Source organism: Pseudopodoces humilis, chromosome 1, assembly GCF_049639895.1.
Source record: "Pseudopodoces humilis isolate 2021_Gansu_Grassland_sample_001 chromosome 1, ASM4963989v1, whole genome shotgun sequence".
Classification (NCBI taxonomy): Eukaryota; Metazoa; Chordata; class Aves; order Passeriformes; family Paridae; genus Pseudopodoces; species Pseudopodoces humilis.
In genome coordinates, this window is record NC_142200.1 from 51,447,990 (window position 1) to 51,473,159 (window position 25,170).

The window sequence follows — 25,170 nt, forward strand, 5'->3', positions numbered from 1 at the left end:
ATGCAGAAGACAGAGAGGGAAGCAGAGCAAGTGAGAAATATTTATCCCATTTTCCATAATCTGGTAGGTTTTTATTTTATTTTAAATACCAAAAACCTATTGACAAATCCCAGGAGACCTAGTATAATGTTGTGTAAGCCACATATTTAAGCTCTCTTTACTCTCACAACTAGATCTTACACCTTTTCTCCAGTGAGAAAGCAAGGTTTTGTGATGGCACTTGTTAAATGCTCCATGGGCAAACACCCAGCTAAGCCTTGCATCCTGCTCCACAGAACAGTCTAACAAACACCTCTACCTGCTCATGTAAAAGAGAACTGCTGTTAACATATGTAAAAGATTTAGAGACGGAAAAAAAAGGAAAAATTTAATGCATTTAGGAAGCATGGAGGTACCTCGCAAGTAGTTCTCTCTTGCTAACCCAGCACTAGTGGTACATCACTGCAGTGTGTTGCTGCAGCACCAACAATGATATATACAGCACCACTTTTATGACTATATGCCCTTCCTTGCTAATGAAATGTTTATTTAAAATTAAATATTCTTTACCTAATTTAATATCCTAGTAAAGTATAAATATTTAATGGTGTTCACAATGTATGTATTACTCTAAAACAAAATTTAACTCTTGCAAAAAAAAAATAAGTGAATTTTACATTTTTGGCACTCAGTATTTCCAAAATGATAAAATCCTGATATTTGAAACAAGTTTTGAGAAATCTCTGAAATCAAGAGCTGCCCGTACTTAACATGTAAAATCTTCTGCTTTTCTCTGAGAAAATTACATAGCAAAACAAGCTGAAGCTGATTGTTGCCTTCTGACTTAATACATCAACCACCAATAAAATACAATATTTATTGTCAATTCCTCCAGCTGCTGTTATAGAACCTTTCACTCTTTACTATAGCTAAGAAAAAAAATAAAAAATGAACAGGAACTATGAACTATGAAGGGAAATGTGATATAATTTTCTTATTGTTATCCAGAAAGACAGAATAGGTATGGAAACCCATCTTTGACTTTTTCCAGATGTTCATGGAACTCTATCAGAATTCCAGCCTTTGTTTTATGGATATGGATATGGATTCTGTGAACTTCCCTGCTCAGGATTTTCCTTTTTATCATATATATGAGAGAATTCTGACAATGTTTCAGTGGGGATATGAAAAGCCATAAAAAAAATCTCAAAATTCATGTGTCATAGGTGTTGTGTAGTCCTTTGTGGAAAGGCTGTTGAGAACAGGATTGTAATGAGCAGGTGGTATTTCACTCTCAAGGCAATGCAGTTTTGTGAGCTGAAATTTATAATTTGGTTAGGATCCTTCAAAAAATTATGATATGATGAGAGTACAGTAGCAGAAGAGGGGTCCAGTTCAGCATGGCTGTAGAACTGCTACACTGGGCAGAATCATGGCTCACATCTACATGTCAGCAAGACATACATGATCTCTACCAGTTCCTAGAAGTTTTAATTTAAAAGCTGAATAAAAATTGAAGATTTTATTTAATTCAGTGCGGTGGCTAAACGTTATTTATTCCTTTCCCCAAAATCTTGCTACGGCAACAACTGCATGAGTAGCAGCCTAAGGGACTTCAGAAAAGCAAGCCTGCTATGGACTCTGAACATCCATGTCCATCTGCTGACCTTCCCTTCTCCTGTCATATATCAACTCCTCCTGCATATATGCTCCTCCTGAGCATCTGACCAAGTGCAAAATCAAATCACTCTTGCTCACTATCTCCATTCTTTATTTACTGTGTGACTAATCCATGCACTGTGGATAACAATACTAATGTTATTTCCATTTTGGAAATAAGACCTCTGGCTTTTTTTTTTCTTTTCTTTTTGTGGTGTTTTGGGGTTTGTTTTTTTTTGTGTATTGGCGGGGGGAGGGGGTGTTTGTTGTTTTTAGTTAGTTTGCTTTTTGTTTTTTTCTGTTAGATCTCAAAGTATTACATCCCCTGTAATCTTGCCTGGTCTATGCATATTTTTGGAAGCCCCTTACTTGGAGTCAAAGAAGTTGAGCTTCTATGCAATTGATCACTAGAGCACATTTTCCTTCCTCATTGGTACTTACATCTTTCTAAACCTTGGACAATTTTATGGAATTTTATTATTGAAAAAATGGTGCTGAAATGTCCCCTTCCCCCACTTAGTAAGGTTGTCTAATTGGGTAATTCAATCAGCCTCACTCCTGAAATTGCACAGGTTGCTGTGCAGTACTAAAACTTAATAATCACAAAAAGTTCCTGCTGTAATGAATGAGGCCCCTCAAGATGAAAATGTGCATATGTGTTTATATAAACAGAGAGAAACAGCACAATCTGATAGCAGTTTAAAATGCACCTCTTGTCCTCTTCACACATCACTGATTGTTAGTGTTTCTGCCAATCTTGTACTTTATTCTTAGTCAAACATAAAACATCAGACAGTCAAGAATAACTATGTAAATATTCATCTCTGAAATAATGAGAACTGGGAAATAAATAACTTTTTACGAAGCTGGAATTGTTGCCAGCACAACAGCATCAGCTCCAATTATTTTTCATTCTTGCCATGTTTGTCTGGGGTATCATAGAATCACAGATTCATAGAATCAGTAAGGTTAGAAAAAACCTCTAAAATTACCAAGTCCAACCATCAGCACTACCAGCATGTTCACCACTAAACCACACCTCAAATGCTATATCCACACGTTTTTTTTTTAAAAACTCTTCCAGGGATGGTGCCTATAGGACTTTCATCAGTATGTCTTTGTAATTCCACAAGTTTCACACTGCAACTGTGTTTAATTACTACTAGACCACCACACCCTCCAGGTGTAGGTAAGATTTTTCCAGGATTAAAATCCAGCTTGGCATAATTTAAGGACTTTATTTTTTAAGAATGTTGGTAATTTACTAGACTCTATAGGGGAGCCTATTCTGGGCATAATTTAAGTCTTTTGACATGTCTACAGTGAAGATAACATGTGTTCTCTCATGAAACATTACATTATTCACAGATAAATTTGTGGGGTCTAAAAAAAAGCAGGAATTTCCTGGAACCTGCTATGTAGCCAACTGTGGCATCACCAACAAATCACATGGACACAATCCCATGACAAGGTCAAACTCTGCTGACTCTAAAGGATGAGTTAAAAATCATCCTTTTCCATTTCAACATTCTAAATTTGTGTGCCAAAAAGAATTTTTGTGCCACCATGAAAAACAATTTGCTATTTATTTTTGGACCACAGTGACTGCAGGTAAGGTGATACATAAACATAAGAACACAATACACTATCAGTTCTTATCAATTTGTCTTCTATAGTGGGGGCTGGCTATCTACTGTTAAAATGCAGGACTACATATACTTAAATATACAGTTATATGGGTATTAATGACTAATTAATGTACTCTGAACTACATTACTCTTGATATCCTTAAGGAACTGCTTCCATTCACTGTTCTACACCCCAAAAAGCTTGGTAAAGCTTTGGACAGCCACTGGTTGGAGTGCACACTTATGAGTGTTTTACACTACCTCAGTGTGAAAACTGTGCTTAACTTGTCTTCAGTTTTAAAATCTGATATGATACCTGATGACAGCTGAAAATCAAGTTCATTCTCTTAATCACTTTGAAAGATACTGTGTTCTACTCTCCCTATTTCTAGACATACAAAAATAGGATTACAGGTTTTTTTATGAAATATTGTTCATTTACTACACCTTTCATTGATGCTATTGAAAATCTTTCTGGTTTTAGTCTAGATGATGACTCTAACATCTCTGAAATCCAGTTTCTTGATTGCTTTAAACAAACCCCTAAAGAAATGTAGTATGATAAAATTCAGCACTAAACACAGTATATATGGATTCATATATGTATATGTTCCAGACCTAGATATCAGGAAAAACACAAGAGTTGAAATGAAACAAAAGGGGGATATTTTGACTTTGGAAATCAAGTCTACCCTTCAAAATTCAGAGTTCTCCTCCTTCCAGAGATGTAAAGGATGCTTTTTCACCCTTTGTGAGAGTTACAGAGTTGTTCTGAGTTATTTTGCTCTTTGTTAAGAGTAATCCTTGACAGATGTGCCACACATTCTTTAGGCAAAAGGTGTAAGGTACAGCATTTTCTGGCATCCTCTGTGGTTACTGACTTAGACTTGTATATCAGGCAGGACTTGGAGGGAATTTTAAGACAGCCTTTCCATTTGGAAGTAAACTCATTTGACCCAGGTTTAAGACTATGTTCTAACACACTGATGCAGGAGAGCCCACCAAAGCACCTCAAGTCCAACCCCATCAAGAAAACATTTTTTCCTCATGGCTCCAAGCCCTATTTATGTGACCCAACACTTTCTGCTTTTCATACAGGGTGATTTGTTTCATGTCACAGCTTCCATGAAGGGTTCAGTAAACTCAGCCCCTTCAATTAGAGGTTAACCACAACTCAAGACCACATTTTTGTCCAGAGTAGCCCCTAGCCCACGCTGCCCAGGGAAGCCCACCCACTGGGGTTCTGCACTGCCAGTGATGGCCCACTGGAGCTGCCACCCCCAGACACAACTCACCTGTCCTTGCAGCTGAGATGCCCAGCTGGTGGTCCAGCCGTGGCAGAGTGGCTGCGGTGAGCAGCTGTCATCATCTCAGCTCGGATTTGCTGTTTACTTTCCAGCTGCTGATGTAAATCACCTAGAGGTGCAGAAGGATCAAGCCTAAGGGCTCCGACCCAGGGACTAACCCCTCTCAAACTTGCAATGCAAAGGCTCAGAGCATCACACTGATGAGTCAGGTTTTCTAAAAATACTCAACACAATTACATGATGAGGAGCAATCCTCAACAACGTAAACAGCCAAACAGAAGAGACAGATCCCCAGAAATAAAGTGAAATATTTATTCTCAGTGGAAAGTATTTGTCTAAACAGTGTCCAACACACAAATATATAGCTTCCTACTCCTGAATAGTATTACTACAGTAAGACTCCCCATTAAAATATTTATATTACAGCGATTTGAATGATCAACAAGGGAACATTTCAACACGGTCCCTACACCAGCCCAGAGATGCTGGTTGCTAAAGCACTGTAGTGCTGCCCTTACATACCGCTTTCTGCTATACCCAAACACTGCCAATGAGCCATGATAACTTGGGGTCAGAGTAAGGTCTGACCCTGTAGACAAGTTTTTTCACTGCAATCATCTGAGCAGCCAGTTTCTGATTTTGCTGGTCTTCAAGAACTTTTCACAGTATGGAAAACATGTTTTGTAGTAACTTGGAATTTAAAAGCAGTTGGCAATGTACGCTGATAAGTTTTTTCATACAAAGGTCAAACATACAACCAGGAGACCAACAAGCAAGAGGCTACTTACAAAAATATAGAAGCCTACTCTGCACATTTGCTTCTTAAATTTACTAATAGCACTAACCCCGAGTATAAATCAACAAACAGTTACTCTCTTCTGCTTTTATTTCCTTCACACATACATTCTGCTCTCATCTCATCTATTCAAGTTTTATTGAGTTCCTTCTCCTTCACAGCTGGCCTTGATTTCTTCCTTGTGTTTGCTACTTCTGCCTCTTCCTTTAAGAGGACAGAGGGAGACAGAAAACAGCTGCTCTATCTTTCCTACAAACAGCCCTAAAACAAGCTGACAGTGATGATCACACTTCTATTCTACTGCCCTGCAGTAATCCTAGCTACAAATGGGACACTAAAAAGAGAACTGTCCCAGTTTGCATCACAGCATCAGCATGTACATTGGGTGTAGTGCTAACCTAAAGCTAAGCTAAGTAGTGCTTACCCTAAATCAAGGACTTTCCAGTGTCTCATGCTTGGTGCACCTTGGGAACACCTTCCAAAGTCCACCAGCTTCAGAAAGAAGTTGTACAGCCCCAAGGGCCACCCAACAGTTTCACAGGTCTTCTCTCCAGTGCAATTCTGGCTGTCAAAAGTACAAACTGTGAGTGGCAGTGAGAAGGATCACCTCCTACCTCAAGTTCTCTTGAACAGTCAAGCACAAGCATGTATGCCAATATCATTACAGCAGAATCACATAATACATAGGAGTTATGTACCATGCTTCAAAGTGACTCCCTAGAATATTTCACAGTTTTCATGTGGCAGCCTGTGAGTCCAGAAATAAAGAGACCATGAGCACAATGAACACCAACTTTCCAAACTTCTAAGTAGTAACACCCAACAGGAAATTAAGCAGGACTTATCATGCATGCCTAAGAAGCAATTACAGAAGCTTCTGTTTCCCCAGTCATAAATTTCCAGGCTACATAAAGCTGCATGGAAAGTGTTGAAGAAATGTTGACATCCAATGTACACTGAATTAAAGGAAAATTAACTTCATGTACAGAATAAGCTATTGTTGTAAGTTTTTGTGGAGACAAAAAAGGTATGCTAACACCTTTGATTAATTAAAAGTTTCTCATTGGATGTGCTCCACAGGTTAAACATTCTTGACTCTTGGAATCATTGAAGTGACAGCAAGAAATGGCCATTGGTAATACCGTACAATGACACACCTTTCTAGGACCCAATATAATGACCACATTTGTGCCACCATATCTGGATCTCCTTACAGTTTTTAGAGTTAAGCATTCTTTTTAGTCTCAAGCTCTTCATGACTCCATAGGGAAGTTCTTTCTGATTATTGTTATATATATTGGCTCAGATACTGCACATCACCTATGCAAGAAACAGTACATGATGAAATCAGTGTGATAGGAAATGTTACATCCTTAAAGCCAAGTCTCCTGCCTTTCTGTCATTTCCTAGGTTTTCAGAGGTATTTGCCATGTGAAACAGCATAACAGGAGCTTCAGTTCTACTTCAATCCCTGTACACACCACTCTTATTAATCTCTGCAGAGATTCTGAGTTTTTCTGTCTCTCAGTGGAGATCTGGACAAATGGCCATTCGCTGCTTTGTAGCTCATTATTCTGCAGGCATAGCAGCTGATAAGAGGGAAGCACTGAAGAAATCCTCTTCTCCTTATTCTGTAAACTGTGGTATCTCCATAAGCTCCCAGCCACCCAGCTGACTCCTGCCACAGATTGTGGGGTACAAACAACAGAAGAGGAAAAGCTGCTTCTTGGAGGAATTTATAAGCTAAGTCAAAGCAGAGGTTTTTTCAATCCACATGGCACTGGGCAGATGGCAGCAAGAGACAGTCTTAACTGCTTTGGATAAGAAGAACAATATCCATATATTGACTTTTAATAAAGTTTCCACAGTTAACTTTGATTTTCGTAAAATTCTATTAACTTGCATTCTGGAAACTAGGAATACAGACAACAAAGCTTAACACGGTTTGCTGAGGACATAACACAAAGTCAAACCACAAGAAGTAACTGACTGCCCTAGTTTTGCGGGGATAGAGTTAATTTTCTTCCTAGTAGCTGGTACAGTGCTGTGTTTTGGGTTTATTATGAGAATAATGTTGATAACACACTGATGTTTTGGTAGTTGCTAAGTAGTGCTTACCCTAAATCAAGGACTTTCCAGTGTCTCATGCTCTGCCAGTGAGGAGGTCCACAAGAAGCTGGGAGGGAGTGGGGCCAGGACAGCTGACCCAAAGTGACCAAAGGGATATTCCATAGCCTATAACTATCATGCCCAGTACATAAACTGGGGAGTTCCCTGAAAGGGACTGTTTGCTGCTTGGGGGCAGGCTGAGCATTGGTCAGAGGGTGATGAGCAATTCTATTTCATGTGTGTCACTTGTGTGTTTTGAGTTTTATTTTTCTCTTTTTTTCTTTTTTTTATCCCCCCCAGTAAAACTAGTAGAAGCAGTAGTAGTTTATTTTATTTAACTTATTAAAACATTCTTACCTCAGCACATGAACTTTGAGCTTTTCCTTACCTTTTTTTCCCCTGACTCTCCTCCCCATCCCACAGGGAGGCAGGAGCAGTGAGAAGATGTGTGGTATTTAGTTGCCATCTGGGGTTAAATCACAACATTCATCTTTCATAAAACCTGAATAAATAGACTTTCCAGGTAACTGCCTGTCTATACTGATTTAACTATAAATAACAAGTGTAGTTCAGGACTACAAAAATATGTAAGCATCTAAATTTCATTAAAAATAGACTTTTATATTATAGAATTTAGTATTATTGGTCTTGCTGGACCTGTATAAGCCCTTCTATTAAAATATTGGTTTAAAATTTGTTTTTCCCACTGAGGCACCACTCACCACTCTGGAACTCATCTAGCTAAAAGTCTGGGCTAAATTTGTACTATACTGGTTGTCATAGACATCACATGCTCAGACAACATTGAGTTTAAAATATATATCCCCCTCAATGAAAGGTTACTCTGATTCTTCTGCAGTGCTATATCTGGTTGTTTCATTCTATAAAAGTTTTGCTATACTGGGTATTCCAGAGTAGTTCTTGAAACGAGAGTTCACTTCTGAACCTTCTTTTCTGGTCACTTGTACAGAAACTACAGAAGTACAGTCTGATGACTTCTGTGATTACAGAATGAACTCTTTCTTAGATGTTTAAAGGCATTATTTTTTGCTCAGATTTTGGCCAAGATTATAACCTTAGAGATGACACACACAACTATGATTAAAATGTTGATGTTTTGCAAGGCAAGCGCCATGTTTATTGGAAAAACACTGACATATAGCTTTCACTAAGCAAAAAAGAAAGAGGATGATGCACATAAAATTGAGGTGACTGAAGATGTCAGTTTGGAAAGCACTTTAAGCATTTGTCTGGGTAAGATATGGATGTGTTTGTTAGGGAAGAATGAGCTGTCCTGTCTGGGGTGCAAGTGCTCGAGCACTCTTTAATGAAGGTAACTTATCTTTTATTTTGGTAAGCAAAACCATTGGAGAGGACATAATGACTTTTTCAGTATAAAAATGCTTTCTTTGCTATGACTTCTGCTCAGAAGATTTTTACAATAAACTTACTATTTTTTTCATGCCATTTAGATTAATTTCATTTCATATGAAGCAATATTTTTGAAATTGAAATGGTCAAAATTATCAAGAAAACTAATAGTCAGGAGATTATCAGAATATTTTTTTCATAAAAAATTTCATAGTATTTCAAATTTTTAATGTTTTCAAAATATGTGTTTTCAAGGCAGTCTCCCATGAAATGATAGGTCAAAAACAGCCAACAAGGGGGCATGAGATAGACTCCAGGCAGGAGATGGACCAGCAAGTCATGGCACTTGAAAGAGTGGCATGCATCTGCCACCTACATAGAAATACGAAACTCTGTATGAAATATTTTAAACATTTTTTTTTCCTTTATAAACAAAACAACATCTTTATTTCCAGCAAGTTAATTAATCCAACAATAAACAACAACCTTTACCAAAGCAGTACTTTACAAAATCAGCACAACCTTATAATAGACTCAGGAGGGTATAAGAGGCATGAAATCTCACCAGGTATATAGGAAAGAGTAATTATTCATTCCTCTGAAAGGTCAGCTTCAGTCTTGAGCCTGAGCTCTCAATAAATGGTGAAACATAATTTATTTGTACTGTGTATTGCTGCTTCCTAATATAACAAAATACCTCAGGGACATGCTGGTAGTAATGCAAACACAGGATGGTCTTTTAAGCCAAGAAATCATTTCAAAATTTATCTAAAGCAGAAAGTTATTATGATTCCACAATGGTGGCATGCATTTGTTTGACATTCACCATGGCATACCAGGGACAGAGAATTATCTGATTTTAGTTCCCATGATCTAACAGAGAAGTTATCTAGGCAACTTGGTGCTTTAAATCTACTCTCCCTTTTTCTACATATAACCATTTTGTAAATAAAGCACTCCAAGTAGGCACAATAAACAAAGATTCATAGAAAGTCTGTAGAAGGATTTCAAGACATCTATTTAAATTCCATCAGTTCATTTATGTGATGTATAAGAAAAATATCCAGAAATATCTTAAATGCTCTTTTTGGTATTCTTACGAACACTGACTACAAATTTAATTAGTGAGTAGTTGAAGTATTCTAAGTTGCGTTTCTCATGAACAAAAATACTGTTCTGGAAGAATAAGCACGTCAGTAGATTCATTCACAGAAGTCAACACCAAAAGATGATAGAGGAGCACAAAATAAGAAATGGATGTACATCACTACAATTAAGGGAAAAAGAAACCAGACTCATTTTAAAGGCTGACTAAACACAAGAAGATACACTTACAGTGTGTATACTTACAGACTGTTATGATGAGGAATAATTGCACTGATTTATTGGAAGTAAAGTTTAAAATTAACATTGTGTAAAACATTCCTGCTAGTGGTATTTCCATTTTTAAAGATGTTTAAAGCTAGTCCTAGGAAAGAACCATACTGTGCATACTGGAGAATGCAACTATTACCTTGTGATCTAATCTTCAATCCTAACAGATTCTATACTCAGAAAATGATAGCTAATCTAATAGTCAGAATTTTATTCCATCAGAAATACAAGCTTAATAATGAAATTCTATTACTACATAAATATTGCTATATTTCAAAATCATACTGTCTATTATATGGAGATATCAGTGCAACAAGACTAATTATGTAGCTCCTGATGGCTTAAGATTAGCCCAGATCACCCTTTCTGCATTAATTATTTTCCTTTCTGTATCTGGGAGGTATTCAATGTTAGTTTCACACACTGAAGTTGTGGCTAACCAGAAATCTTTCATTAACTTAATAAAGACTACTAACAGCAAAATTTTATTAGTGCTACGCAATAGTCATAAGGCTCTTTAGAAACAAGAACTTTCTGTTGGTCAAATATTTTTAAACACCTCTATCAACAGACCAACATAATTTAGAGGGAGAATGCTGTAGCATTTTGTGGCCATCCTGAAAGAGAAGGGACATGAACTCTAAAAGAGGAAGAGGATGAAAAAGACAACAAACCAAAGAAGTTAAACATTCTAGGAATTAGCCTAAACTGATTTTGAATTACGTAAGTCCAGGAAAATAGCAGAATATTTTGAAATGGACCTGAAATTCTATATGTCTGGTTCATATTTGCAGATGGCCCAAATAAAACTGCTTCTAGATATAAATTATAAAAGGATGGTTGTTATTTATTCCATTATTCCAAAATGAAACTATAACTGTATAAGGTTTAAGAGGTGATAGTCTCTATCATACCTCTGATTTAGACATTTTTTAATGTTTCTGTTACCAAAACGAAAATATTATCAAAGGCTTTAATACAGCAGTGTGAAAAGAAAAACTAAAACCAGAAAATAATATTTTGATTCAGAAAATTGGCATTTGAAAATATTGATACAAACTAACCTAAAGAATTTGCAGACAATGTTATCCTGCCCTCTCACCTATTTCTGAAATTGCCAGGAGTTAGATTAACTACACAAAGGCCTCCACAAGACATCTTGTCCCAGACAACACTTCCCACTTTGATTACTGTTGGCTTCAGACTTCCTAATGGTGCATTCAACTCCTGCATCCAGGTCAGTGATAAATACATTTAAAACAGGACTGGCCCTAGAATTGAGCCCTGTGGGTCATGTGGTGCCATTCACCAAAACCCTTCAAGCCCTGCCCTTCAGCCAGTTCATCAACCAAGTACACCTTGAACCTACTGAACAATTTTTCCAGCAGGACAGTATCAAAAGCCTTACTAAAACCCAGGAAAAATATATCCACCACCTTCCCTTCATCCACTGGGCAGGATGAACACTATAAAAGGATATCAAATTAGGTAAACAGGAGTTTCCCTTTATGAACCTGTGTTGACTGTGCCTGATGACTGCATTTTCCTTTAAATGCCTTTAAGAAGTTATCTAATACTTTTCATACTTTTTTTCAGGAACTGAGGTTAGAATAACATGGATCTTCCTTCATGGCCTTTTTGTAAATTGGAATAACACAGTCTGGCTTCCAGTCAGCAAGGACCTCCCCAGACTACCTTGACCTTTGGTAGATAATTAAGAGGGGACCTGCCATAACATCCACTAGCTCCTTTTATGGTTTAATTTACTTAAACCTGGAGACATACTACAATTCCAGCAAAATCAAAACAAATCTTAAATTTAAAGGAAAACTGAAAATTTATTTATCCAAACCCCCCTAAAGGTGTTACTGCAGAAGGACCCTATAAGAGAAGCCACTACCAATCAAGGAAATGAAAGAGTCTTGCTAAATAAAACTTTATGGAAAAAGAATGGGCAAACATCAACTTCTACTATACTGGAAGAATACTCACCTACATAAACAGGGGATTGAAAAAATGGTCTTATTTTGAAGAAAAGGATTTGTGGGTTTCAGTGAATCACAAATGAAAGTGTAAGACCATTGCAAAAAGTACCATACAGTAATTCATAAATAGGGAGTATGACTTGCAGTCACTTGGGTAATTGTTATATTTCAGTATATGCTATTAAATTCTCAGCTGAAATAGTGCCTAGCTTTGAGCCTCAAGAAATACCTGAAAAACTTGGAGAAAACAGAAGCAGATGAACAACAATAAGAATAATCTTCCTGGAAAATGTGATGCGTGAAGAAAGTTTGAAGGGGCTGAGGTTGTGTAAATAGAAGAGAATGAGAGAAAAAAGTACATACTACAAATATGACTGCAGCCTTCAAATACAAAATGGGTAACCATAAAGACTAATGGAAAGTTTTTCTTTATTTCTACTTCAGGCTGAAGGATGAAGACAGAATATTTTGACTAATGGAAGAAAAATTTCCGAATGATAAGCATCAGAAAGGACTGTAGCTGTAAAAAATGTTTTATTAATAGTGGATTTGGGTCTGGATAGAGAAACAGAACACATCAATCTTCCAGTCTACACTTCTGAACTTCTTATTGAGAAAAGAGAGTTGGATAAACATTAACAGCAAGTCTAAAATGCAGAGCTCATAATTGTGCAGACGCCATGAGCAATGTGCTGTCATTTCTCCAGCTATGTCTTAGCCCACATCCGCAGTCAGTTTTGTACAGCACTCCTCATATGGCTGGGGAACAGGAAACCAGTGGGGCTGTGTCACCCAATTGTTACAAGCAGAAGTAGTACCAAGGTGATTTCTGGAGCAGGAATTCTGTCATCTCCTCTCCCACAAAGCAACATCTAAGTTCTGGTGTCATTAAATGACGATAATTGACCTTATTCCCTGACCTAGCAAATGCTCTGCTTTTCTAGACCCTACACTCACAACAGTCTTTAATTTCTCCTTCAGCACCTTGGGGGTCCAGCAATGCCAGTATCAGATTGCCCTTTTTATTGGCTTCACCTGCATCTCACTGATTATAACCATACCAGTAAACAAAATGGTGCCAGTGTACTCTGTATGCAGACACTGAAATTCAACAGCTGAATATTTCATGTTGCTAAACAGTTTAAAAACTCTTGGAACAACTTTGATCAATGAACTTCTCTCCCAGACAACTTGGGCACAGTTTGGGTGTTCTTCTGGGACAAATAACATTCCCAGCAGACAATTTTAAACCACCCTTTGCACTTAGGAGGCAAAAAAAGAGTTTAATAGTGAATATGTGGGAATGTCAAGTGGCCTTGGTGTCAGAGAGCAATCTGATAACATTTAATGCACTCCTACAGCTACACCCACTGCCCTGTGAAGCCCCAAGTGAGATCATTACCAATGGCAGCTGAAAGAGGAGCTGCTACACTCGACAACTCTGAAGAAACAGTAAAAAATGATGCGTTTCATCTTGAAGAGTGTGCTCTTCAGGATGAAATAATTATTTTAATTCCCACTGCACCCACCATAAAAGTAGGAAAAAGCCAGTGGTTGCAACTCTGTCTTAGAACTCTCTAATCATACAAATAGTGTCTAGACGATGCAATTACTCCAATCTAAGTAAAAATTAGATTATAGTTTTATTAATATTATATTATATTATATTATACTCATAAGAACATTAAACTCATATGGAAAAAAATTTATCCAGCTCATTCAGTGAATGATATACATTTTTGAAAAAAAATAGGAAGTATTTTTTTAGATTCTGAAGGCCTGATTTGAACCAATAGAGCCCAAGATATTCCAGATGAAACAGGTATTTAATGAACACAATTATGCCTTTTACTTTAGGAAATGGTTTAAGCTTAAGGTGAAATGGTAATGCTCACTTCAAGTTTTCTTAGGATTTTATTATTTAAGTCAAATCCTCTACATCACATAAGGTTTCTTGCGCTGAATTGTAATACAACTGTTTACTCAAGTGGCAGCAGCATACCTTGTCATAAATTAAATGGACATTTATCAAAGGTAAGTTGACAAGTTTAAATGTTAAATGTAAGCACAGTAAGACAAGTACAAATAGCTTCTACCTGGAGGTTGCATATCTAAATCACTGGATAGATATTTTAATTAACTTCTAGACAATAAAGAATGTTTGCTTTCTGAATTATTGAACAACATTTCCTGAGAGAGGAAGATACAAAATGTCATGCAATATATTTTAAGGAGAACTTACACACAAATGAAAACTTGAAAATTCTGCCTCCCATATAACACAGACAAGAAAGAGATAAATACAGTTTAGAAATATAAGTTTTGGAATCAATACTTAAATTAAAAGAAAAATTAAAGAGAGTTATGCCAGAGAGGGGCATAATACATAGACAGAGGGAAGTTTGTTGCTTTATTTCATTTTACTCTTAATTCACTGAATTATGATCTAATGATACAAATGAGTAGTTTCCTCAGGTCCTGAGGTGATTTTGAGAAAGCATAAAAGATGAAGACATAACAATAGTCAGTGGGAAACTCAAAGAAAATGCATCTCTGGTGGGAAAAGAATAGTTTATAATTTCATATATATATATATATATATATATATATGCGTGTATATATATATATACATATATATATATATAAGTAGTTAAATATGAATTTCTTTTGTTTTTTAAGCCCTTCTAGTCTTCCTGCCTTACTAACAGTAATTTTTAAGATAAAAAGCTGGAAAACAAGAGCAAGCTGCAAACCCACAGGAGCACAAAGCTAAGTGCCTTCTTATCAACCCTTCCCCTTTCAAACCACAGAAGCATTTGGATATTTAAAATTCTAAGAAAAACTAAAATGTTTTACTCACAGTTAAAACCAGGTTCAATACTTTTTGCAGCTTCGAGACTGTTTATTGTAATCTGAAAGATGATGTGCAGCAGCAGAAATGACAGACTGGTGAAACACAGAGATTTCAGTAATCGTCCTGTGTGCCCTAAAGGACAAAATATACATACAGATAGCAGGTGAATTTATGAACATTGCTTAAAGATTTTCAGTATAAAACCATAAAAATATCCTGACCAAAGATATTTCTACCAGTCAGTTCCACATTAATCATGATTGTCCCCTATGGTCAACGTTATAGCAAAAATTATACTTTAATTATAGTTTCTTTGAGTAAAATAAACCACGACTGCTATTGCACATTTTTCCTTTTATTTTTTTTAATTAAACAAAAAAGTTTTTTAAGTCTCCAGAGAGCAATTTTACATCAATAATAATAACATTACAATGCTTACTAACACATTACCTGGTACTTAGACAAAACATGAATGATACTTCTACCTTTGAGAAAATAAAAGCCTGTTAATCTCATTACTTTTTACAAAATTATTACATGGCAGGGGTCATAACAAGACACAAACCTCAGTTTGGCTCAGGAGCACAGACATATTTTCACTGAATGCTTTGCTTTGTGCTGACTGACCTCTTTCCTTCCTTCTGAAGTTTTAAACATAATTTTCAGTACACACTGAAGACCCCTGTGCCAGACACATTTGTCATAGCTCCTCTGTGATTTACTGGATGTCAATTCAAAAGCTAATAGAAAATATTTGATTAAGACTTAGAGATGCCTTATAAATCCTCAGGGAAACACTTGGCTTAATCACAGGCAGCCAAATTTGCAAGGTATGAATAAATAAAGTAAACCATCCGTATTTCAGGAAATAGGAATCTTCGAGGCAAAATTGAATTGCAGATAAAAGACAACATTAAACATCACCCTACCTGACCTACAGTAACAGTTCTACTTCCAAAGCATTTTATCCATAGATTTCATACCACCTGCTTCATGCATTTGAGGGTCATTTTTTAATTTACAGATTAAAAAACAGCACAGCTGAAATTTTTATCCAAGGCTGTAAATAAAGCCAAGGCTATGGAAGGCAGAACTAGCAGAATATACCTAGGAAATGGTCACTCTACATGCAGCCTGTTTCATTCATCCTTATTCTCCAAGCTTCTGTTACGAGCAACCACTAGAAAGAAGATGATGGTTCACATTCTGTATCTAGCCAATAAGCCAGATTTTAATTTTAGAATTCTTGTAGTTCAAGCATGTCATCAATGCCCTAAGTAGTAGTTTATAAAGCAAAGAATTATATAAGCATGAATCAACAGTTTTAGAAAGTAATAGACTATCTCCCTCCATTGGATTCCAAATTTTTGTCATAACACTATCCTGAGTAGATTTTGAATACCAAGTATCTGTAATAAAATTCTGTTTTCTTTTTTTAAATATAGTAAATAATTTAAAAAGAAAAAAATGAAATGGTAAGAATAAGCCCATATTTGAATTTTCTGCGATCTGAAAAGGAAGATAGATACATTCACCAGACACATGCTTTGCATGATCTATTCATTTGTCTCCAAAGCTTACACAGAAAGGAGACAATCTGGGTGGCAGAACATTACATCAAAAAGACTGGATATTAAAATCTTTGGGCCACTTTTTGTTCTTCTCCTTCTGCAGAAGCTGACCTGGTGCCCTGTCTTAGGACAACAACAACTTCTAAGCACTATAAAACCAGAAACAATAAAATAGGTAATCTTTTCAAAAGTTTTAGAAAAGCGAACGTATGACAAGCTACATATTACTAAGCAATTTGTTCGGTGTGATGTCATATGTAAAGTTTGGCTTATGTAATATGTAAAGTATTGTAAGGACTGCTGTATTTTACAATTCTTTTTCAAGCTTCAATATTTGATGCTTAGCTTCTTCATTACCAGATCCCATGCTCATGGTATTATGAGCACCGCACCCTCAGAACACAATGAAATAGAACTAAAAAAAAACCTGTCTCAAACCTGGAGAAAAACAGTTCAACAATACAAATTTTGTGAACTTTAAACGTGTGTCCAAATGTACAGATTTCAAAGGCAGACTGGTAATTTATGAAGCTCTAAGTCACAAACTCTTCTCAGTGCTTGGGAGTTAATAGATATCAAGCAACAAATTTTTCATGTGGAAGTGGATTTGAAATCTCTTGATACAATTGTCTGAGTCAGCATCCAAAGGAGAAAAAAATGCAATACAATTAGTTAATGCACATTCAATTCCCAAATTGTTAAGTCTATCTTTCAGTATTTCTGTATCATTAAAAATATATCTCAGTTTTAGATTTCACTTCTTACAAGTTTGAAAATAAATATCTTTGAATTTAAACTGAACAAACCATTTCTTTAAAAAAGCCCTTTTACAGCTGTCATCCTTTCAAGAATTGTAGAAAAGTGGAAAACATACTTCTTCAAATGCCGAAATGTTGAAAAAAGATCTCCTTCTGCATAAAGCTAGGAAAAAAATCAAAGGACTATTAACACCCAGGGTAAGAAATAGTCTCTCAGCGTACTGGTAAACACGGCAGGATAAACAGACAGCTGGAAGGCAGCTAAGTATGTTCAGGGCAGGTTACAGCATCCCTCAAGGGCTACTCCCTTCATGGCCATTCAGGACCACCATCAGATTCTACTGAGCAGGAGTACTTTGCTAGCACCACATCCATCTGTGCCAGCAGAAACTAGAAACTACAAGTATTTGGAGAAAAGTAAGAAATATTACAAACCGGATTTCAAAAGTTTGGAGCTACATCAACAACTTGGGAGAAATGGGAGTGCGAAAGTAAGTGAATTACTGAATGCATAATTTATGTTAAGGAAGAAGAAGTGACAGATTTGGAAAAGGGATGAGTTTCAATTCATACTGGGGTTTGGGTAAGCCCACTTAATTATGTTTTTACTTACATTTTTCTCTTTCTACTGGAAACTTGGTTCTAAATGGCACAAAGGAAAAATTAACCATATGCATACAGAACTGAGATGGTGAGAAAAGAGAGCTGAAATAAAACAGAGCTCCTTACGAAAAGGAAGAAAGATTTCTTTTAATCTTTTTTTTTTTTTTAAATTTTAATTCATTCACTGTGTTACAATTCCTTTGCTAAAACATACCTCAACTGCTCAGTTGCCCTAATGTAAAAATCCTTGGGATCTGTGAACATCCCACAGAGAAGGAGATATATATTGTTCATAAAGCTGAATGGAGAGAATAGATGTGCAAAAGAACATTGCCCCAGCAGATATCAGAATTCATAATATCAATTCCTTCACTTCTGTCCTAAATGTATAGGCTTCTGTACATCTATCAAGACAAAAAAAGAAAAATCTCATGGCAAAACACCTCAGTTTGGCACTTGAGCCCTGGGTTCTGATTTCACTCCACCAGCAACTTTTGAAATCTATGGAGGATGGAAAGGAGAGGAAACATTTGTCTCAGAGCTGGGCTGAAGGACTGACAAAAGCGGGCTTGCTTCCAGGTGTCACTGCAGGTGTCATTTCTAATGGTACTCAGTGGGACCAAAACCTGGCATGTAGCTCTAGAAATGTACCCCAGCACGTCTCAGAAACACACAGGGAGGTGGCTCCAGCCTCTTTATCCCTCCAGAAAGCTCCTGGCAAAGGGCTTTCTCCTCTCTGATCAAGCCTGCAGGAAGCCTGACAGGATGTGAAGGCTTCATTACCCTCTTTCTCTTCAGCCCAGATGCAACTTTAAACTGGACTCAAGAGGGCCAAAAGCTTTTCACACGTGGAAGAGGAATCAATTTCTTATTTTTCAAAGGTAATCCAGCCAAGAGCTGGATTAGTAAATGGCACATCCCCCCCAGCCACAGGCATGTAACCTCAGTACAGCTATTTGAATGCATTCTAGTTGGACTGCTGCTTCCAACACACACATGCACCTCTTGACACCGTGATTGTACACAAAGTTGGAGCATGCTACCCACATTGTTTCCAAAAACAATGAAAATTTCTTGCACATTCATGTTTTGACAGGTAGTCCTCTGATCGTTTTTGCTACCTTCTTCCCTAAAACAGCAAGACTATGTCAGAATGTTTTTGCACACCTGGAACTTCCTCAGAGCTTCTACCACAAGGATGTGCTAATGGGACATAGAATAACTGAATGGCAAATTGACACTGAGGCTTGCTTAAAAATCACATAAATTAGCTCTTACATGGCCGTGAGCCTTAGACTATTACAAAGGATATTATATGATTGAAATATGATTGATATGATATATGACATCTTATCAATATCATATCATATGGTAGCTGCTTGCAAGGCGCATTTTCATTCTACATTGGGGATTTTTTTCTCATTCTGATCTATTTATGGGACATGACAAATAATTGGTTGAATCTCTAAGAAAGTGAATACTGCTAACAATTTATCTCTTTTTTTTAATAAATAGTACTAGGCAGCATCTGTATGCAAAGCTGGTAACTTCAAAGGGTCAGTATCCATTTGAATGCTGTAACACTATCAGAAAAGGGAGAATAGAGGAGGAAAAAAATGGAATCAAAAAATTAATTTATGACTGTTTACTATTCCAACAGTGTAATTCCATCATCACAATTATACATATGCTGCATGGCTTCATCCAAATGGCAGATTTAAGCATTTGGGTGTCTTATTCGAAGTTTAAATTACTTTGCACTGGCATTTTTTTTTAAATGTAACCTTAGGGTTGCATTTTCTGAGGTTTGTTCGTTTGGGGATATTTCAAACATCTCTTTAGCTATATATTGTACTCCAAACTGTTATAACACTCTCAAATCTTCTTGAATAGCTATGTTTGGGAACTATTTTACACAACACTTTCTGTTCAGATCACAGTAGATGAAGACTAAAGCAAAAGTCATTCTTCATATAATAATCTCTGATAGCACGCAGTGAGTGATAAATATTAATGTGCATTTATCTCCTAAACTAGTGACACTTCACCTAATAAAGATACCCTATTACAGCCATTCAGGATTGTTGGGTTTTTTTTCATAAACCTCTTCATCGGTAAGTAACTAACAAAACTAAAGAGCTCAGACTTCTGCAGCACAGAACTCAGTCCCAAAGAATTTGTTTCGGCAAGAAACTGAAAATTTTAACTTCTTGACTTTCCATCAGGAAACCTAGCATCACCTCAGAGCCCAGCTGGAACCAGGGTCCAGAGACTTAAATCTCCTGCTCCATGACTCCACACAGGAATCTGTCAACATCATCTGAACTGTAGATTGGGGCAGCTGGGTATGAGAAATTAAGAAAACATTTAATTCACAATACATGTCTTTTGGAAAAATCCGGAAGTTTTGGAGTCATATGATCTCCAAGAAAAAAATATCAATACATCCTAATTCCCCATATAAAAGAAATCCCACTATTGGCCAGCTCTGGTTTAAGTGCCTCAAGATACCACAACTACCTTATTGACATAAATGCAAGAAAAAAGTTCTGATTTGAAGTTGGTTTCTGCCAAAGGTTCAGAGGAGATAAAAATATTTGGTTGCAGACAATCATGAGGAAAACATCATCACTGAGTTCAGCATGAACATCAGCCACTTTGTTCAAAAGTGTCAAACATAGCTTCATACATTTAAATTAACACACCAAGGAAAGTTTACAAGGATGAAACAAGCACTGAGATATCCATCCTCCATTTGACAGGAAAACTCCTGATGACCATGGAAGATGAAAAACGGGTTCAATTATGAGTTCTAAACTCAGCTGAGATTTCCAGATGACTAAAGGTTTACATTTGCAGGGCACAAAGCAATTTAGGCCTGTCCTAGAAAGCACTTAAATACATGCACATCTTTGAGCATGTGGACAGGGACTGATGGGCTCTCAGTGCTGCATAAAAGGTTCATAAAAAAAGGCTGATTACTTTACTCTTAAGGTATCGATACCTGATGTGACCCAGCCTTAAAGCAAACAGCTTGCAAGTCAGTGGAAGCCAAATCCTTTTAGATGTCTCTAATGGCTTATTTTCTCTAGTTCTCCTTAGAGGTAGGCATAATCTCATTGTTTTCAACTTCTCATGCACTTTTGGATGTGAAGACATGCAACGCCTTCCAGTTTCAGGTTCTGTAAGAATCGTGTTAAATGCTTTCCAGTGGCAGTTATACCTATTATTAAACAGTGTTTCCTAGATGTAAAATATCCATGGTATTTCTACATGCACAATGCAGCTGCTCTTAGAGGCTTGGCCTCTTGAGTGCTGAAACAATGGGATAGAGTTATCAACAATGGATAGAGGAAGGCAATTTTTTTGGAAGGACTATTCTAAGAATAAAAATTGATAATGGTGTGCCTTGTACACTGTGCAATTATATTGTGCAATGTCAATTCATTGATCCACCAAGTAAAGTATCTGCATATCAGCTCCTATCCACTAAGTCTTACATGAACAACTTAAGTAGACTCAAAAAAGATAATGCTTAAATCATCCCGAAGCTGCCAGGAATTATTTTAAGGGTTAAAAAAGTGATAATGAAAGTGCTGCCATCCTTCCACTGCACAGATAGCAGTACATCTATATTTAGCTTAATAGAAAATGCATTAATATTTCCCTTCCTCCCCAAAGAGTATCTTATATTTCAACATCATCTTCTACCCAGAGGATGTCAGCTTACCAAAGCCTTAAATGTGGGCAGACATCAGCACTGCCAAAATACAAACCCACTTGGTTTACTCACTGGATTTCCAGCAGCAAGACAAAAATAGCGAGCTACTAACTAAAGCCATTGTCTATTCTGTACCTATCCAGGCCCAAACCTCAAAATGTGTATCCACAAACAACAGCTCAAGACTTCAGGCAATTATTTTAGCTATGTTTAAATGTGTGTGTCCAAGCAGCCACACTGAAATCCAGACCGTAGAATTACAAGTTCTAGATTCAGAATTTTCAGCAAAAGCTTTGCAAAGGTTTTACAGTTTTATCTGTGCTTCCCTGAATGTATTCCTTATTCCAATGTGTAGCCAAATGTCACAATCTACAACTGTGACCAACAGAAAATTATCTAATAAATTTACAAAAAAGCCATGATTCCTTAATTTCAAACAGCTCTTTGTACTATCATATATTCATTTGCATTTCAAATTGGAATATTTCATGGATGATAGAGCCACATGAATTTGCAATAGTTTATCACAAGATACGCAATTACTTGAAAATTTTACGTTACTTTTAAAAGTAAAATAAGATACATTTTTCCAGGCTTGTATTTGCACACAAAATGCAGGTTCAGCTGTACTATTCATGCACTAACCTGTCTCCTCACATTTCTCTGCTTCTCTCTCTTTTAAAATTACTACAGAGTTCTAAGAAGGAAAAAAAAAGCTGTTCTAGAGATAGACACTTACTTTGCAGGAATGCCAACCAGACTTGGGTAAACACAGTTAAAAATGTTATGTGTAATTAAAAAAAAAGAAAAAAATTTAGAAATGAAAACATAAAAGTGCTGCACAGCATAATAAATGTCTCATTACTCTAACTTCTTGCAGGATTTCCTGTTTTTCCTAGAAGTTTTCATGCCCAGAATACTACTAGAACTGAGCTGTATCCTTTGCATCAATAGACAATAGCATCGTTCAAGCTACTCATAATCTCTGAGTTGCAAGTTTACACAGGCAATTTACCCATTTCGTTAACAAAATATTTTGTCAGACAAGACTCAGAACCTGACCATTCATTCTTTTTCCAGATGATACTCATAAGCTTTCAAAGCAAATAACTGCTACTCGATGTCCACTTCAAAATTTGATGGGTGGCTGTACCAAGCTAAATTCAGAAAATAAACATGATCTCAGATACTACTGCATATGAACTGAGACATTTTAAGTCAGAACTGTTCTTTCACAAGAGAATTTGAGGCTTTTAATACAGAGTTCCAGTTCCTTCCCTTGAGGAACTAGCCTCTCCATGTTCACCACCACCAGATAATACTTATTATTGTTATTAATAATACTTATAATAATACTTATATTTACTTATATACCTATTATTATTATTATTATTATTATTAATATACTTAATACTTATTTTGAATTCAAATTCAGTCATTATTGTCTGTTAGAAGCAGTGCTTGCAACTTAGTTTCTTCATTCCTCTATCACTGTCATAAAGAGCAGGTAATTAAAGTTATTTAAAGTAATTAAAAAGTAATTAAAAGTAGTAAGTTCTTTTAACAATGGAGAGTCCAAACAACTACCAAGTAATGGGAGATGGCAGCAGGGCATGTGCAACACAGGTGGTCCACATTTTCAAAAAAATCTGTACTTACTAGAAGGAGAATAATTTTCTCTCTTGAATACCTTCCAACATGTGTTCATAAGCAGTAAACAAACATGATGCATGGCAGAGTGAGAGAGGAAGGCAAGAAAACTATGTAAATAGGGCTGATACAACTATAGCAAACCAAACCCTACACCATGATGTTTTCACAAGGGAGTGGAAGCTGTGGTATGAATTTCTACTTTTGGCAGAACTTCTCCCAGATGCTCTAGAGGCTGATTCAGCTCAGAAAGAAGTTTTGCAAAAAAAAAAAAAAAAAAAAAAAGAGTTTGAATAATGCAGCTCATGACCCAGTTGAAGAGCCCTTGAGCTGAAATGCAACCTCAACTTTGCATTTCAAAAATGTTTTAGCCCTCTTGTCAATACAGAGCTGAAGTAACCTATGCAAGGGCATAGCATCATTCCCTCCCTTTATCACAGATGCTTCAGGGAAACAGAAAGATGGGAAAGCAAATTACTTGTGTGAGATTTAGTTCTAAAAGTTCCCTGGTGTTTGAGAACATTCTGTGATGCCTGTATGCCACCTGGGCCGTGACACTTCCTTCTCTCTGAAAAAAATAAAATTATTTTCAGAATGCCTGTTCCAGTGGGAACATGGAACCTTATAGCTTTCCATAAACATTTTTTCCCTTTCCGTAATTTTTTTTTTTCCTTTCATCAGAATTGGGTGTTTTTCTAAGAAAATTAAAATGCAAAATTCCTAGGAGTCTAACTGTGTTGTATATTCTGTAAAATTCTGTAGAGAAAAAGGTTGCAGGAAGAGAACCACAATAAATCTGACTCACATGTTTGGCAAATTGGTAAAAACTAAAACACAGCTGATAATTAGTCAGGTAAGGACCACATGCACAGGAGTGTCCACATAGTTACCACAGAAAATGGTAAGGCCTACCAGACCTTGGAAATTTTTTTCATGGAAACCAGAGAAAATGTTTAGAAGGATATTTTAGATAATGCAGGAAACTTAGTCTTCAATAAACTTCTGGTGAGTAATTCAGAGGAACAAGCTTCTGTCAAAGGCTTTACAGGAAATGTTCTGTCATGGGAGAGGAATCATTGTCTTGGGATGTATCAGCTTTGGCTGATGGTAACTTTTGATTTATTTTTTCAGTCCTGTTGCAAGAAGTCTGGGGGTACACAAGGAGCTGGACGGGGGACAGCCATGGCAGCTGACCTGAACTGACCAAAGCAGCCATCCACACTGCATGGTGTCCTGCTCAACATATAGAGCTGGGGGAAGAGGGATGAAAGGTTTGGAGTTAAAGTGTTTCTGCCCATGTTCTGTTACATGTGACAGAACCCTGTTCTCCTGAAAGTGACTGAACACCTGCCTGCCCTTTTGAACAAATTCCTTGTTTTGCTTTGCTTGTGCACGTTGCTTTTGCTTTACTTTGAAACTGTCTCAACCCATAAGTTTCCTCACTTTTCTTTCTCCTCCATGCCACTGTGGGGAAGGGGATGAGCGGCTGACTGGGGCTTAGATGCCTGCCAGGGTTAAACCATGAGAGTGGTCTATGAATATACATGTAATCTAGACAACAAGGAACTCAACTGTGCTTACAGAAATGCTAGATTTCTTCATGAGAAGAAATCATAGCATTGCTCAATATCTCACAAAGGGCTTATACTAAAGAAGAGTGAGGTTCAGTGAAACACTGAACTCCTAAGTGACACCACTTTTCTTTCAAAAGTGTCTAGTGTTTTCTTTCAAAAGGTATGCAAAAGCCATTCCCTGGAACATCCTGCAAACTAGGCAGAGAATAACAACTAGATCTGTATTATCAC

At 36.7% G+C, this 25,170-nt stretch overlaps 1 protein-coding gene across 1 annotated transcript in view; it reads right to left on the minus strand.

Moving 5' to 3' along the window:
* The window catches only part of PIEZO2 (piezo type mechanosensitive ion channel component 2), a 287,945-nt gene that overhangs the window by 168,900 nt on the left and 93,875 nt on the right, over window positions 1–25,170 (minus strand). The window contains exon 3 of the mRNA XM_088061177.1: window positions 15,069–15,194. Coding sequence (XP_087917303.1) covers window positions 15,069–15,194 — 126 coding nt within the window. The remainder of the gene's footprint in view (window positions 1–15,068; window positions 15,195–25,170) is intronic.